This window comes from Saccopteryx bilineata, chromosome 1 (genome assembly GCF_036850765.1).
Source record: "Saccopteryx bilineata isolate mSacBil1 chromosome 1, mSacBil1_pri_phased_curated, whole genome shotgun sequence".
NCBI classification, from domain to species: Eukaryota; Metazoa; Chordata; class Mammalia; order Chiroptera; family Emballonuridae; genus Saccopteryx; species Saccopteryx bilineata.
In genome coordinates this window covers 399531749-399545147 of record NC_089490.1, presented here as the reverse complement: position 1 = coordinate 399545147, position 13399 = coordinate 399531749, and the positions used below count along the sequence as shown (strand labels likewise).

Sequence of the window (13399 nt, the reverse complement as noted above, 5' to 3'; positions counted from 1 at the left end):
TCTCCCGTCTGCTTTCGGGCTCGTCACCTGTAGGACCAAGGGTGCCAGTAGCTGGCTGAAGAGCTCGGTCCGGTCGGCTCCGCGGTGCTTCGGGACATCCCCTCCCGGCCGAGGGCCTGTCCCGCGGGCGCCTCCACCCGTCCCGGTGGTGGGGCATCCCCGGCCTGGCCCCGCCCTAGGCCCCGGCCCCGCCCCCGCGGCCTCCGAGCCACCGGCGCCTGCCCCGCCCCGCCCCGCGCAGCCCCGCGCCGGCTCCGGCTCCGGCTCCGGCTCCGGCTTCGCAACTCGCGTACGCCCGCCCGCCGGCCCGCCCGGCGCCGGGCAATGGCGCTGCTGCGGGACGTGTCGCTGCAGGATCCGCGGGACCGCTTCGAGCTGCTGCAGCGCGTGGGGGCCGGGACCTATGGCGACGTCTACAAGGTGCGCCGGGAGGCTGGACGGGCGGGAGAGCAGCAAGGAGGGTGCCGGCTCCGCGCCCTGCCGCGGGGTCCAGCCCCTAGCCCCGCCCCTCTCCCCACTCCCCTTCTCCCGCTGTGACCCTGTAGGCCCGCGACACGGTCACGTCCGAACTGGCCGCGGTCAAGATAGTCAAGCTAGACCCAGGTGAGGGCCCGAGGCCAAGGCCTCTGCGCTGGAGGGAGGGCAGAGAGCCTTGCGGTACGGGGTGAGCTGCTGTTCTTTGGCATCTGTCTGGCCTGGAGGGAGGTAGCACTCTGCCCATTTGCAGATGAGGGCACTGAGTTAGGGTGAACCCTCTGCCCTGCCATGATGCCCTGTGCTCCCCAGGAGACGACATCAGCTCCCTCCAGCAGGAGATCACCATCCTGCGTGAGTGTCACCACCCCAATGTGGTGGCCTACATTGGCAGCTATCTCAGGTGAGGCTGCTTTATCCCCCTGTCCCCCCTCTGGGAGCCCCCGTGAGGCCCTGCCACGTGCCCACCCGACCTCTGTGTCCCCCCAGGAATGATCGCTTGTGGATCTGCATGGAGTTCTGTGGAGGAGGGTCCCTGCAGGAGATTTACCATGGTGAGGGTCAGGAGTCCAGGTCCCAAAGGGCCACAGCCTTCTTCTCACCCTCTATCCCAACATGTGGCAGTAGGGGAGAGCTTGGGCTCAAGTCTATTCCTTACTGGCTGTGTGACCTTTCCTTCTCTGAGCCCTGTACCCCAGACTACCTTCTGCTCCCTTGACCTAGGGTGGCCTGGGGGGGGGTCAACATATCCCCCAGACACCTATGCCAGCCCTCACCCTTCCATTTCAGCCACTGGACCTCTGGAGGAACTGCAGATTGCCTACGTCTGCAGAGAGGCTCTGAAGGTAGTTAGGCCCATTAGGCTGCTCATACCCTCAATCCCCGGGAACTGTGGGCAGGAAGCCCTGCCGGCCAGTATGTGGGGGGTGGAGTGCCTCAGGCAGGCCTGGCCTGAGGGGCTGTGTGTCCTGGGAGAAGGGGCCCCAGCCCTGTTGCCGGAAGCAGCCCATTTCCCTCCTGGCTCAGTTACTTCCTGTTTGGGGAGAGGGGAGGAGGAAGCGGCTTGGGTGGGGGAGGCCCCTGGTGGGTGGGGGCCCAGTCCTCAGGGGTTTCAGGAGAGGTGGGATGGTGCTGTGTAGCTGCTCTCAGGGACTCCTCTTTGTCCCCAGGGGCTGTATCACTTGCATTCTCAGGGGAAGATCCACAGAGATATCAAGGTAGGGGTCCATCCTCAGGCTTTGGGGGAGGGGGGAGGAGGCTCTCAGGAGCACCAGAGGCAATTCTCTCTCCTCCATTTCTGCAGGGAGCCAATCTTCTCCTCACCCTCCAAGGAGATGTCAAGCTGGGTCAGTTCCCGGGGACACAGGCTGAGGGTTCTGTGGGAGCTCCTGGAGTCTTAGATTCTACGTTCCAGTGCTGGGCGTCCTTGGGCAAGTCCCTTTACAGCTCAGGCCTCGATTTCCTTATTGAGAAAAGTGGAAGAGTCCTCCCTTCCAACTGGAAGTTGAGTGGGGTTGGGTCTGTATGTAGTCTGACATGGGACCTGGCACTTGGTCAGAGATAGAAGGTGGCTGACCCTTCCCGGCAGGGGGACCTGGTCTTGGCAGTTGTATCTGAGCGTGGCCGCCTGCTGTCTGAGCTCTGCCAGGTGCATCCTGAGCCTGAGCCCCAGAGGTGGGTGGGGCGTGGCAGCCAGAGGGCGGGTACTAGTTGCTGTCTCTCTGTGCAGCTGACTTTGGGGTGTCAGGAGAGCTGACGGCGTCTGTGGCTAAGAGAAGGTCTTTCATTGGGACCCCATACTGGTGAGGCTGCACGTTGGGCTGAAGGGGCAGAGGCCACAGGTCGGGCACCTGGCTATCCTATCTGTGACCCTGCCTCCAGGATGGCCCCAGAGGTGGCTGCGGTGGAGCGCAAAGGTGGCTACAACGAGCTGTGTGACATCTGGGCCTTGGGCATCACTGCTATTGAGCTGGGCGAGCTGCAGCCCCCTCTGTTCCACCTGCACCCGATGAGGTCAGCTGATCACTTGCCCCTTGCCTGACCCCTGGGGCCCTGCTGACCCTCAGCTCCTGACCTGTTGCTCTCCATAGGGCCTTGATGCTCATGTCCAAGAGCAGCTTCCAGCCACCCAAGCTGAGGGACAAAACTCGCTGGTGAGAGCCCATGTCCCTTGCTGGGGCCCCCCTTTCATCCAGTCCTCATGGGGATAAAGGAGCTGTCTGCCAACTCCCTGGTGCAGCCCCAAGAGCCTTGACCTCTGGTATCCTGCTGACCATCTGTGGGTGGGGCCTGCCCCCGCCCCCACCTCTGGGACCGGGACTGGTGTGCACAGGGAAGCAGAGCAGATGGTTGTTGATGGAGGAGCCTCCATGTTGCAATAGCCTCAGCTGGCTCCTTCCTGGGCAGGCCCAGCAGACTCCTTTGGAGTGGTGGCAGGGGCAGGTGGCGGGACACCCTGCATGAGGGCTAACCTGGGTCTGGGGGTTGGGGACTCTTGTGCTCACTAGGACCCAGAATTTCCACCACTTCCTTAAGCTGGCCTTGACCAAGAATCCCAAGAAGAGGCCAACAGCAGAGAAGCTTCTACAGGTGGGAGGCAAGGGGTGGGGCAGGAGGCCCGATACTTGGAAGCAAGGGGCCTGAGGGCCAGGGACCAACTGGCCCTCTTCAATTCGCCAGCACCCATTTACAATGCAGCAGCTCCCGCGGGCTCTCCTCACACAGCTGTTGGACAAGGCCAGTGACCCCCACCTGGGCACCCTCTCCCCAGACGACTGTGATCTGGAGGTCAGTGAGCGGAGCTGGGGAATCGGGTCTTGGCCTGGGCTGGTTGTAGGGAATGCAAAGGTAATATAGGTCGAGGTTCCTTTAACCTGAATATTTCCAGCACAGGGAGCCTCTCTCCAGGTGAGCCACCCATTAGCAATCTTCCTCCCTGTATTGCCCCTTGATAGACTCCTGCCCTTGACCCAGGCCGACTGTGACTCTCATTTAGCTATCTTCTGCTTTCTCTGTGGTCTTTGGCCAGCAACCTGCCCCTGTATGCTGCTTTTCTCATTTGTGAAATGAGGGTGCCATTTAATCTCACAATAATCTCAGGGTTGTGAAAACAAAACACGTCGACTTGTGTAAAACGCAGTGGATGTGGCATGAGGTGCGCGCTGAGTGTCTGTCCATTGTTTGTGTTCTTTCTTAGACTTATGACATGTTTCCAGATACCATTCACTCCCGGGGTCAGCATGGCCAGGCCGAGAGGACCCCCTCAGAGATCCAGTGTGAGTCGGTGCAGGGTGTGTGCATGTGTGGATTTGGTGGGAGGCTGAGTGTATGGGTTTGGTGCGGGGCTGTGATTGGTGTGTGGTTTTATTTTGGGGACTGTGTGTATGGATCTGGTGTGAGTGAGGATGAGTCCTGAGTCTTCATCCCTCCTAACCTCTGTACACTGGGCCCCCAGTTCACCAGGTGAAATTTGGTGCCCCACGCAGGAAGGAAACGGACCCCCTAAACGAGCCGGTGAGGGGACTGGCTGCATGGGAAGGGCGGTGTGCGGGGGTGGGCTAGGGTCAAGCATCTCAAATCAGGGTCTTTGAAGCACTGGCCTCTGAGCCTGGGAAAGGTGTCCAAGCAGGCTTGTCCCCACCCAGGGCCGGGAAGGCTGGGGGCTCCTTCCTGGGCCAAGTCCATCTGGAAGGTGGCAGGGTAACGACACCTTTCTAAAAAGTGGGCCTGTCACAGACCCGAGCCCCACCCCACCCCGTGCAGCACATTTCTCTCTGCCTCGATCTCTGCGTCACTGGCTGTCTCACCGTCTCTCATTGTCAGCCTCTGTCACCCCACAGTCTCGGTCTCTCTCAGCCTTGCTCTCTCGCTCTCTCATCTCCTCTGCCGTGTCTCTCTCACAATTTTTTTTTTTTTTTTTTTTACAGAGACAGAGAGTGAGTCAGAGAGAGGGATAGACAGGGACAGACAGACAGGAACGGAGAGAGATAAGAAGCATCAATCATTAGTTTTTCTCTTTTTTTTCTTTTTTTTGGTGGAGAAAGTTTTATTTTTAGGTTTCTCAATCATTAGTTTTTCATTGCGCGTTGCAACACCTTAGTTGTTCATTGATTGCTTTCTCATATGTGCCTTGACCGCGGGCCTTCAGCAGACCGAGTAACCCCTTGCTGGAGCCAGCGACCTTGGGTTCAAGCTGGTGAGCTTTGCTCAAACCAGATGAGCCCGCGCTCAAGCTGGTGACCTTGGGGTCTCGAACCTGGGTCTTCCACATCCCAGTCCGACGCTCTATCCACTGTGCCACTGCCTGGTCAGTCTCTCTCACAATTTTTGCCTCGTCGTCTTCCTCTCTCTCTCAAGTCGCTTGCCGGTTACTGTCTCACTTCCCATCTGTCTGTCTTTCTCTCCTGCAGCCTCTTGTACACTCTCTCACATGGTGTTTCTGTCTCTGTCTGTCTCTCCCCATCTTTCTGACTCGGTCTCCCTACAGTGGGAAGAAGAGTGGACGCTGCTGGGAAAGGAGCTGAGTGGGTGAGTGAGGGAGAGGGAGGCCACAGGGGAGGGCTGGGGGGCGCGGTGAAGGCTGAGCTCCGACCCCTGCCCCGTCCTGCCCAGGAGCCTGCTGCAGTCGGTCCAGGAGGCCCTGGAGGAAAGGTGAGGGCTTGGCCTGGAGGAGGCGCGGGACAGCGGGGCTGGGGCGCTCACAGCTCATGCCTCGTTTCCCTCTGACTTGCCCACCATAGGAGCCTGACCATCCGACCAGCCCTGGAACTCCAGGTGTGGACTGGAGGGAAGCACGAGCCGCGAGTGGGGGAGGGTGCTGGAGGGTGCGAGTGGGCTGGGACCAGGCTGTGGGGTGACCTGCTCACAGCTGGGCTGGGACCAGGGAGCGGGGTGACCTGCTCACAGCTGGGCTGGGACCAGGGAGCGGGGTGACCTGCTCACAGCTGGGCTGAGCCCCCGACCCTCCTGCCAGGAGCTGGACTCTGCAGACGATGCCATGGGAACCATCAAGCGGGCCCCATTCTTGGGGCCATCCCCCCAGGATCCTGCAGCTGAGGACTCTCTATCCAGCCCCCCAGGTGAGTCCCAGGCTTGGGACCAGGAGGTAGGCTCAGGGTAGGGGTTGGGCTGGAATTGACACTGGGTTTGTGCCTGCAGGAACCCCACCGCAGCCTCTCTCAGGCCCTGACAGCCCCCCGCTTCTCCCCACCGCCTGGGCCACCATGAAGCACCAGGAGGATCCTGAGGTGAGGGGTGCTGCAGAGGGACTGGGGAAATGGAAGGCCGGGTTTCCACATCGGCCCTGACTCCTCCCTTCCCTTGCAGAGATCGTGTTGCCATGGGCTCCCCCCGACCCCCAAAGTGCATGTAAGTGTGTGCCCCGCCACCTGGCAACCCGCTGCCTGCTGCTTCTGTGCCTCCTTACCAACCTCCTGCCTCCCCCAGATGGGTGCCTGCTTCTCTAAGGTCTTCAACGGCTGCCCCCTGCGGATCCACGCTGCTGTCACATGGATTCATCCTGTCACCCGGGGTAGGCGGGGCGGGGGGGGGGGGAGCAAGGAGGAAGCGGGAGCCTGGGAATCTCCAGCTTGGGCCAGGATGCGTGACTGACCTCTGACCCCATGCCCAAATCCGCAGATCAGTTCCTGGTGGTGGGGGCCGAGGAAGGCATCTACACCCTCAACCTGCATGAACTGCATGAGGATACACTGGAGAAGGTGAGCCCGGCTGGCTGGGGAGGGCAGAGGGCCTTGGGGGCTGGGGGCTGACCGCCTGTCCCTCTGTCCCTCTGTGGTCTGCAGCTGATTTCACCCCGCTGTGCCTGGCTCTACTGCGTGAACAACGTGCTGCTGTCACTCTCAGGTACCTATTGGAGCAGTCAGGGGGTGGGGCAGGCAGGGCCCCATCCTGCCCTCCAGCGCTCTCTGAGCCCCCTCTCTCCCTCCTTGGCAGGGAAATCCACGCACATCTGGGCGCATGACCTCCCAGGCCTGTTTGAGCAGCGGCGGCTACAGCAGCAAGTGCCCCTCTCCATCCCCACCAACCGCCTCACGCAGCGCATCGTCCCCAGGTTGGGGACCCTGGGGGAGCTGGATGTGCAGGGGAAAGGGGGGCAGGGGGGAGGCAGAAGGGCAGAACCGCAGTTGGACTCTGGCCTTGCTGGTCACTGGGACAGTAAATCTTAGACGTGTTGCAGTCTGAGGCTCACCTGTCAATGCCGTTAGGGCCTCCCCTCCCCCTGCCCCCAGGCCTGTTGGGAAGCAAGAAGGCGGCAGTGGATGTGAAAGTGCTCTGCAAATTGTTCTTAGGATGTGGGGCAAACATTTACTGAGCCTTTGGTATCCGCTGTGTGCTGGGCTTGGAGATGGCGAATCAAATGGTCAGTCTTTGACAGGCAGCAGCTGGCGCTGAGCTGGGCTGGAGGGATTGCTGGGAGGGGCGGGGAGGCCTCCGAGAGAGTGGGTAAACTCATGGAGTTTGCATAGGGGTCTTCCAGGCAGAGGAGTTAGGAACAGCCTTCCTAGCAGAAGGAAAGCAGGTGTGAATGCAGTTCGGTGATGGGGGTAAAAGGGGTTTGGCCTGGGCCAGGAGGGCGGCATGGCCAGAGAGAGAGCTGCTCAGCTAGCAAGGCGCAGCTTCTGGGGCCCAGGATCTGGGCTACATTGAACTGGCAGCAGCACTGCGAGCATTTTAGAAGGACCCTTCTGTGTGGCCATCTGGATTCTTCCTGTTGCCAGTGATTCGACTCCCTGGCTTAGGGACAGAAGGGAATTGAATAGCTCATGTAGCTGAAAGTCCAGGAGTAGGGTTAGCTTCAGGCCCAGCTGGATCCAGGCGTGAATGGCATCGGGAATCTTTTTGCAGCTCATGGCTCGGTTTTCCTTTTGTCACCTTCATTGTCACATAGGCGTGGCGGTCAGCTGCTGAGTGCCCACAGGCCCAGCTCAACATTCACTGGTCCTTGTGGGACCAGAACCTCTATTTCCAAGTAATTCCCACAAATGTCTGAGGGCCAATTCTCTCTCTGTCTCTGTCTCTCTCTCTGTCTCTGATTTGGGAGCCAGTTTTTATTAGCCTAGCTTAGGTCCGTGCTCAGCCCTGAGTCAGTCACCGGGCCAGGGATGAGGAGCGGGGTGGGGAGGTGGGGCAGGCCTAGCTCGCATGCACCCCCGGTGCGTGGGTGGGGAGAGGGGGCCGGCTAGGCTGATGAAGACAGGGCGTGTGCTGGCAGGCTCCGGTGACAGTGGGAAGGAGAATGAATTGCAGCGAGGCTGAGGGTACCTGGGGAGGAGGCCAGCATAGTTGGCCCCAAGACAATGGGGATAAGGGACAGCGTCCCAGGACAGTGGGAACAGGAGAGACCCCAGCAATACTGAGGAAGTGGGTTGACAGGATTTGGGGATGGGTCAGAAAGAGTGTGAGGGAAGGCAGGGGCTGGGAGGCCTCCAGAGGAGCAGCTTGTGTCACGTGCTTTGTGGGGTGCCCAGGGGACATCCGAGGTAGAGAGTCCCTCAGTCATTCAGAGCTTCATCTGCTCCAGCAGTGGGCTAGGGGCGTGGAACCCACCCATGAACTAAGGGACCCATGTGTACTCCGGACTTGCTCGTTGAGAGAGACAGAGAGTCAGCATGGAAAAGGAGTCTGTCTGTGGTGACGCATGGAGGGGAAGTGCTGGGTGGAGAGCAGGCGCAGGCGGGCCGGGGCGTGCGGCGTGGATTGTGGTTTCAAACAGAAAGGGTGGTCGGGACGGACCTCACCGAGACTGATGTTTGGGCACAGACTTGGAGGAGGTGATGGAGCAAACCTCATGGCTGTCTGGGGGAGGGCCACCCCAGGGGGAGGGGACATCAGTGTAAAGGCCCCGTGGCAAGAGCAGGCCCAGCCTGTTAGAGGTTCTGTGAGGAGGCTGGGGTGGGTCAGCAGATGATGTGAAGGAGGAGGCGGGAGGGCCCATTGGCCACCATGTGGCCTTCTGCGTTGATGTGGAGCAGCCTGAGGGCCCCTGCGGGAGACAAGCGGGGACCGAGGCTTTTATGGGAGCACTCTGGCTCTGTGTTGAGAACAAGCTAGACAGGGTGAGGGTGGAAGCAGGAGGCCTGTCAGGAGGCTGTTGAAAGAATCAGATGAGCAGTGATGGTGGCTTGGAACAGGGTAGCAGTGAAGGAAGTAAAATATGGCCGAAGTCCGGTTTTATTTTGAAAGCTGAACCAACAGGATTTCCTGACAGTTGGTGGATGGAAGAGAAAGAGGAGTCAAGGATGACTCCAAGGTCTCTGGCCTCGGCCGCGGGAAGGATGGAGCTGTCATCAGCTGTGGGTGGAGAACTCAGTGTCGTGGTATTGAGTTTGCGATACACAAGTGGGACCTTTCTCTGCTGTTGTCTGGGTGAGGCGGAGTCCTGAGGGGGGTGGCTGGAATGTGGGCTTGGATGTTGTTATGACCAGGTGGGTGATAGAAGCCCGTGGGCTGGGCAGGGGTCCAGGCCAGTGGCCGTACCGGCTGGTGAGATGCTCTTCCCACAGTGTGCTCACTTGAGGACCAGATCTGTGACCCCCGACCTTGGGTTCCTGAGCTCAGTCCTAAGCTAGTCTATGCTTTGGCCCAAGATGACAGGAAATGGGCCCATCAGAGTCCCAACGGGTCACAGGCAGCTTTTGGGTGTGTGTTTGGAAAATCATGCAGTCACAGTGTCCACTTCAAATGTAAAGAACAGAGAATCAGAATTGGGGGTTTTTTTGTTGGTTTTTTTTTTGGTATTTTTCTGAAGCTGGAAACGGGGAGAGACAGTCAGACAGACTCCCGCATGCACCCGACCGGGATCCACCTGGCACACCCACCAGGGGGGGCAACGCTCTGCCCACCAGGGGGCGATGCTCTGCCCCTCCGGGGCATCGCTCTGTTGTGACCAGAGCCACTCCAGCGCCTGGGGCAGAGGCCAAGGAGCCATCCCCAGTGCCCGGGCCATCTTTGCTCCAATGGAGCCTCGCTGCGGGAGGGGAAGAGAGAGACAGAGAGGAAGGAGAGGGGGTAGGGTGGAGAAGCAGATGGGCGCTTCTCCTGTGTGCCCTGGCCGGGAATCGAACCCGGGACTTCTGCATGCCAAGCCGACGCTCTACCACTGAGCCAACTGGCCAGGGCCGGAATCAGAATTGTTTGGAGAAAAAAATAAAATAAATACAAAATCTGTTGAAGGCCAGTTTAGAGAGAGAGTGGGAGAAGCAAGGGGAGAGAGAAGAGCGAGGACAGGGCGCAGAGAGAAAGACAGACAGATAGGCAGGCAGGCAGGTGTTGGCTTCCTCGGCAGGCCTCACACCCTGGCAGAGGACTTGTGTTACTGGGAGGAGGACGCAGGACTGCTGACATGTAGCTGTGTCCCAGTGGAAGAAACAGGCTCAGAAAGTCCCCTGGGAGTTTGGGGGACAACCAGTAATCACGGCAAGGACCCTACTTGCCAGGCACCAAGGTGAGCCAGCCATTGGCTGCACATAGCTGTAGGCTCATCTGACACGGCTGGGGGCAGGCTATTTGCCTTTTCCTGCAAGTCTTTTTTTTTTTTTTTTTTTTAAGCAAGATAGAGACAGACACAGGAAGGGAGAGAGATGAGAAGCATCAACTCATAGTTGTGGCACTTTCATTTGTTCATTGATTGCTTTCTCATATGTACCTTGACCCGGGGGCTCCAGCTAAGCCAGTGACCCCCTTGCTCAAGCCAGCGACCTTGTGCTCAAGCCAGTGACCTTTGGGCTCAAGTCAGCGACCATGGGGTCATGTCTACTATCCCACGCTCAAGCCGACAGCCCTGTGCTCAAGCCAGAGACTTCGGGGTTTTGAACCTGAGTCCTCAGCGTTCCAGGTTGATGCTCTATCCACTGTGCCACCATCTAGTCAGGCTTTCCTGCAAGTCTTAATCTCTGGGCCTGTTTGCCCATCCCTGACACAGGCCATGTGGGGCAGGGATGGGCTGTGAGCACTCTGCTGCTTAGTGGAGCTGCAGCCTGCCTCAGCGCCGGGCACCCCGCCTTCCCTGCTGCCATGCTCTTGTGATGTGCCAGGCTCCCGCTGTAGTAATTAATTTAATCCTTACTGCGACTCCACAAGGTGGGTGGCCCATTCTACTGATGAGGAAATTGAGGCATGGAGAGGTTAAGTGACTTGCCCAGAATCACACAGTTAGAGGTCATCCTGAGATCCAAACCCTTGGACTGGACAGAGACTCCAGGCTGCTGAAGTGGGTGCTGGAGCCGCAAGACTAGCTTCAGATCCCATGCTCTTCACACCTGTGTTAACACAGCAAGTTGCTTTGCCTCTCTGAGCCTGTCTCTTACCTGTGAGGCGGAGATGATAATACTGACCTCTTAGGGCCCTGCAGGGGTCTCATCCATGCATGGCTCCTGCAATGAATGCCCTGGTTGTCACCCCTACAGGCGCTTTGCCCTGTCCACCAAGATTCCTGACACCAAAGGCTGCCTGCAGTGTCGTGTGGGTAAGAGCTGGGCTGGACGGGACCATGGCGGGGTGCTGGCGCAGGCCCAGCCCGGTGCCCACTGCCGGCCTCTCTTGCAGTGCGGAACCCCTACACAGGCAGTACCTTCCTGCTGGCCGCCCTGCCCAGCAGCCTGCTCCTGCTGCAGTGGTACGAGCCACTACAGAAGTTCCTGCTGCTGAAGGTGTGGGCTGGCAGGGTGAGGCCAAGGGGGCCCTCCTGTGGGCGGCAGGGGGTGTGGGGGAAGAAACGAAGACCTGAGCACCCCTGCTGCCCCCAGAACTTCTCCAGCCCCTTGCCCAGCCCAGCAGGGATGCTGGAGCCACTGGTCCTGGATGGGAAGGAGCTACCACAGGTGTGTGTGGGCGCTGAGGGCCCAGAGGGGCCTGACTGCCGTGTCCTGTTCCATGTCCTGCCCCTGGAGGCTGGCCTGACACCTGATGTCCTCATACCACCTGGTAAGCAGGAGGCTGGACTGCCATGTATGTGTGTGTCCACAGAAACATTGGGGGCCTTGAGCTCCCAACCTCCCGTAAGATTTTATTAGACCAAAGGGCTCGGCGCCTATGAAAAAGCTGAGCAATACTGCAGGGGCTGAGCCAGACTGGGCAAGGCGGGCTGCAGAGGCTGCCCGTCTGAGCAAGGAAACAGGGCTCTGGGGATTGGAGAGCTCATGGGAGCGGAGTGGGGGCAGTGGGTAAAGGAGCAGACAGGTGCACTGAACCAAGATCCTGCTCTGCCCCAGGCCCTGAACCAGGGTTCTGATGCACAGGATTCATTCTTACTCCTCACGACAGCCCTGCCGCCTTGGCATCATCATGCTGTGTTGTAGATGAAGAAACCAACACACAGTGCCTGAGTCCCAAAGCCTGGTCCCCCAGACTCCAGAGCCCCTGCCCTCCCTCAGCGCCCCAGAGCTCATCGCTGCTCCCTGTGAGCCTGCAGGAGGGTCCTGGGGCCTCTCTGCCTCAGCTCCCTGGCTGTGCAAGGAGATCCTGACCCTGCCAGGCTTGTGAGAATGAACTGCACTGTGGCCAGGGGCTGAATGCAGCATACATATCTCGTGTCCTCCCTGGGGCCACAGCAGGGCTGGTGGCTCACGTCTCCCTTCTCTGCCTTCAGAGGGGCTCCCAGGCTCGGCCCAGCAGGTGATCCAGGTAGACAGAGACACAGTCCTCGTCTGCTTTGACCGTGAGTGTCCCTGGGGTTAAGGCTTCAGGAAGCAGAGGGTGCCAGTCCATCCTCACCCAGCAGCCCTCTCCCTGTGCAGGCTGTGTACGGATTGTCAACCTGCTGGGCGAGCCAACAACTACACTGGCTCCCGTGCTGACCTTTGACTTCCCCATTGAGACTGTAGGTGAGTGAGCCAGACAGAGGCCGGCTAGAGGGGGGTGGGAGCATCCGGGGCCTGGGGCCTGTGCTGTGGGCCAGGGCCTTGTGGCTGACAGCAGGATTGGGAGTCAGATCCCTAGCCTCTCTTAAGAGCCATCCTGGCCACCTGTGGACTGTGAGGACCGCTGTGGCCCTGACCTGTGTCTGGGGCCTAGCTGGGAAACCTGACATCCTCCAGGCCGGCACAGGGCTGACAGCAGCCTGGTCCCTTCTAGTGTGTCTGCAGGACAGTGTGCTGGCCTTCTGGAGCCACGGAATGCAAGGCCGCAGCCTGGACACCAACGAGGTGAGTGGGACTCAGGAACCTGGCTGCCCTCCGCCTACTTGTCTCCGCCTACCTCTTAGGAGAGGACCTGCTGGGGTGGCCTCAGTGTCTCTTTTCTTCCTAGGTGACCCAAGAGATCACAGATGAGACGAGGGTCTTCCGAGTACTTGGGGCCCACAGGTAGGACATGTTGCCCTGGCCTCCCTTTCAGCTGCCCCGGAGGCCAGATGGATGGACCAGTGTCTTCCTGTCTTGCTTACCTTTGCTTCTCTCTCCTCCAGAGACATCATCCTTGAGAGCATTCCCACTGACAACCCTGGGGCTCACAGCAATCTCTACATTCTCACGGGACATCAGAGCAGTTACTGAGCAGTCCGGGCCTAGCTAGTGACACTCCCCCACCCACCCCCCTGCCTTAGCTGCAGTCCATTTTAGGCAGAAGGGCCCTCCCTCCCAGATCAGTGGAGCCCAGGCACTGGGGGGCCAAAGGGCAGAAATAATCCTGAGAAGTTTGGGGGCTGTGGAGGGAAGGGCACTCTAGATTCCTGTAATAACTGGACCAGAGGAAGCTGCTGTCACCTCCCCCTCCCTTTTGGGCAGCCTGGGTCCCTGTGTCCTGTGGCAAAGGCCCTGGTAGGGTGGGGGCAGGCCCTGGGTAATCCATTCCATTTTGTACCACATTTCCTTTCCACTCTTCCTGCCAAGAGCCTGCCCCTGAACCCTGTCCTGGGGACATAATATTTAAAAGAGAGAACTATATTGTTATTAAAGCTTGTTTGATTTTA

General features: G+C 59.4%; 1 protein-coding gene across 4 annotated transcripts; it reads left to right on the top strand.

Moving 5' to 3' along the window:
- The first annotated feature begins 227 nt into the window (after positions 1–227).
- Positions 228–13399, top strand: MAP4K2 (mitogen-activated protein kinase kinase kinase kinase 2). 4 transcript variants are annotated; one of them, XM_066251955.1, is made up of 32 exons: positions 228–420; positions 546–603; positions 787–877; positions 964–1028; positions 1264–1319; positions 1644–1691; positions 1778–1820; positions 2204–2252; positions 2356–2487; positions 2565–2627; positions 2982–3063; positions 3154–3261; positions 3671–3749; positions 3929–3987; positions 4961–5001; positions 5086–5124; positions 5214–5247; positions 5447–5552; positions 5632–5720; positions 5800–5841; positions 5920–6004; positions 6112–6191; positions 6276–6336; positions 6427–6544; positions 10899–10957; positions 11038–11156; positions 11238–11415; positions 12080–12148; positions 12228–12314; positions 12565–12635; positions 12739–12794; positions 12896–13399. In XM_066251955.1, the coding sequence occupies exons 1-32, from the start codon at positions 325–327 to the stop codon at positions 12981–12983; spliced, it is 2451 nt and encodes an 816-aa protein (XP_066108052.1). In that variant the 5' UTR covers positions 228–324; the 3' UTR covers positions 12984–13399. The 4 variants fall into 4 exon arrangements, with proteins under 4 accessions (XP_066108052.1, XP_066108051.1, XP_066108050.1 ...); XM_066251954.1 differs by having other exon boundaries at positions 2204–2276; positions 11038–11141; XM_066251953.1 differs by having other exon boundaries at positions 2204–2276.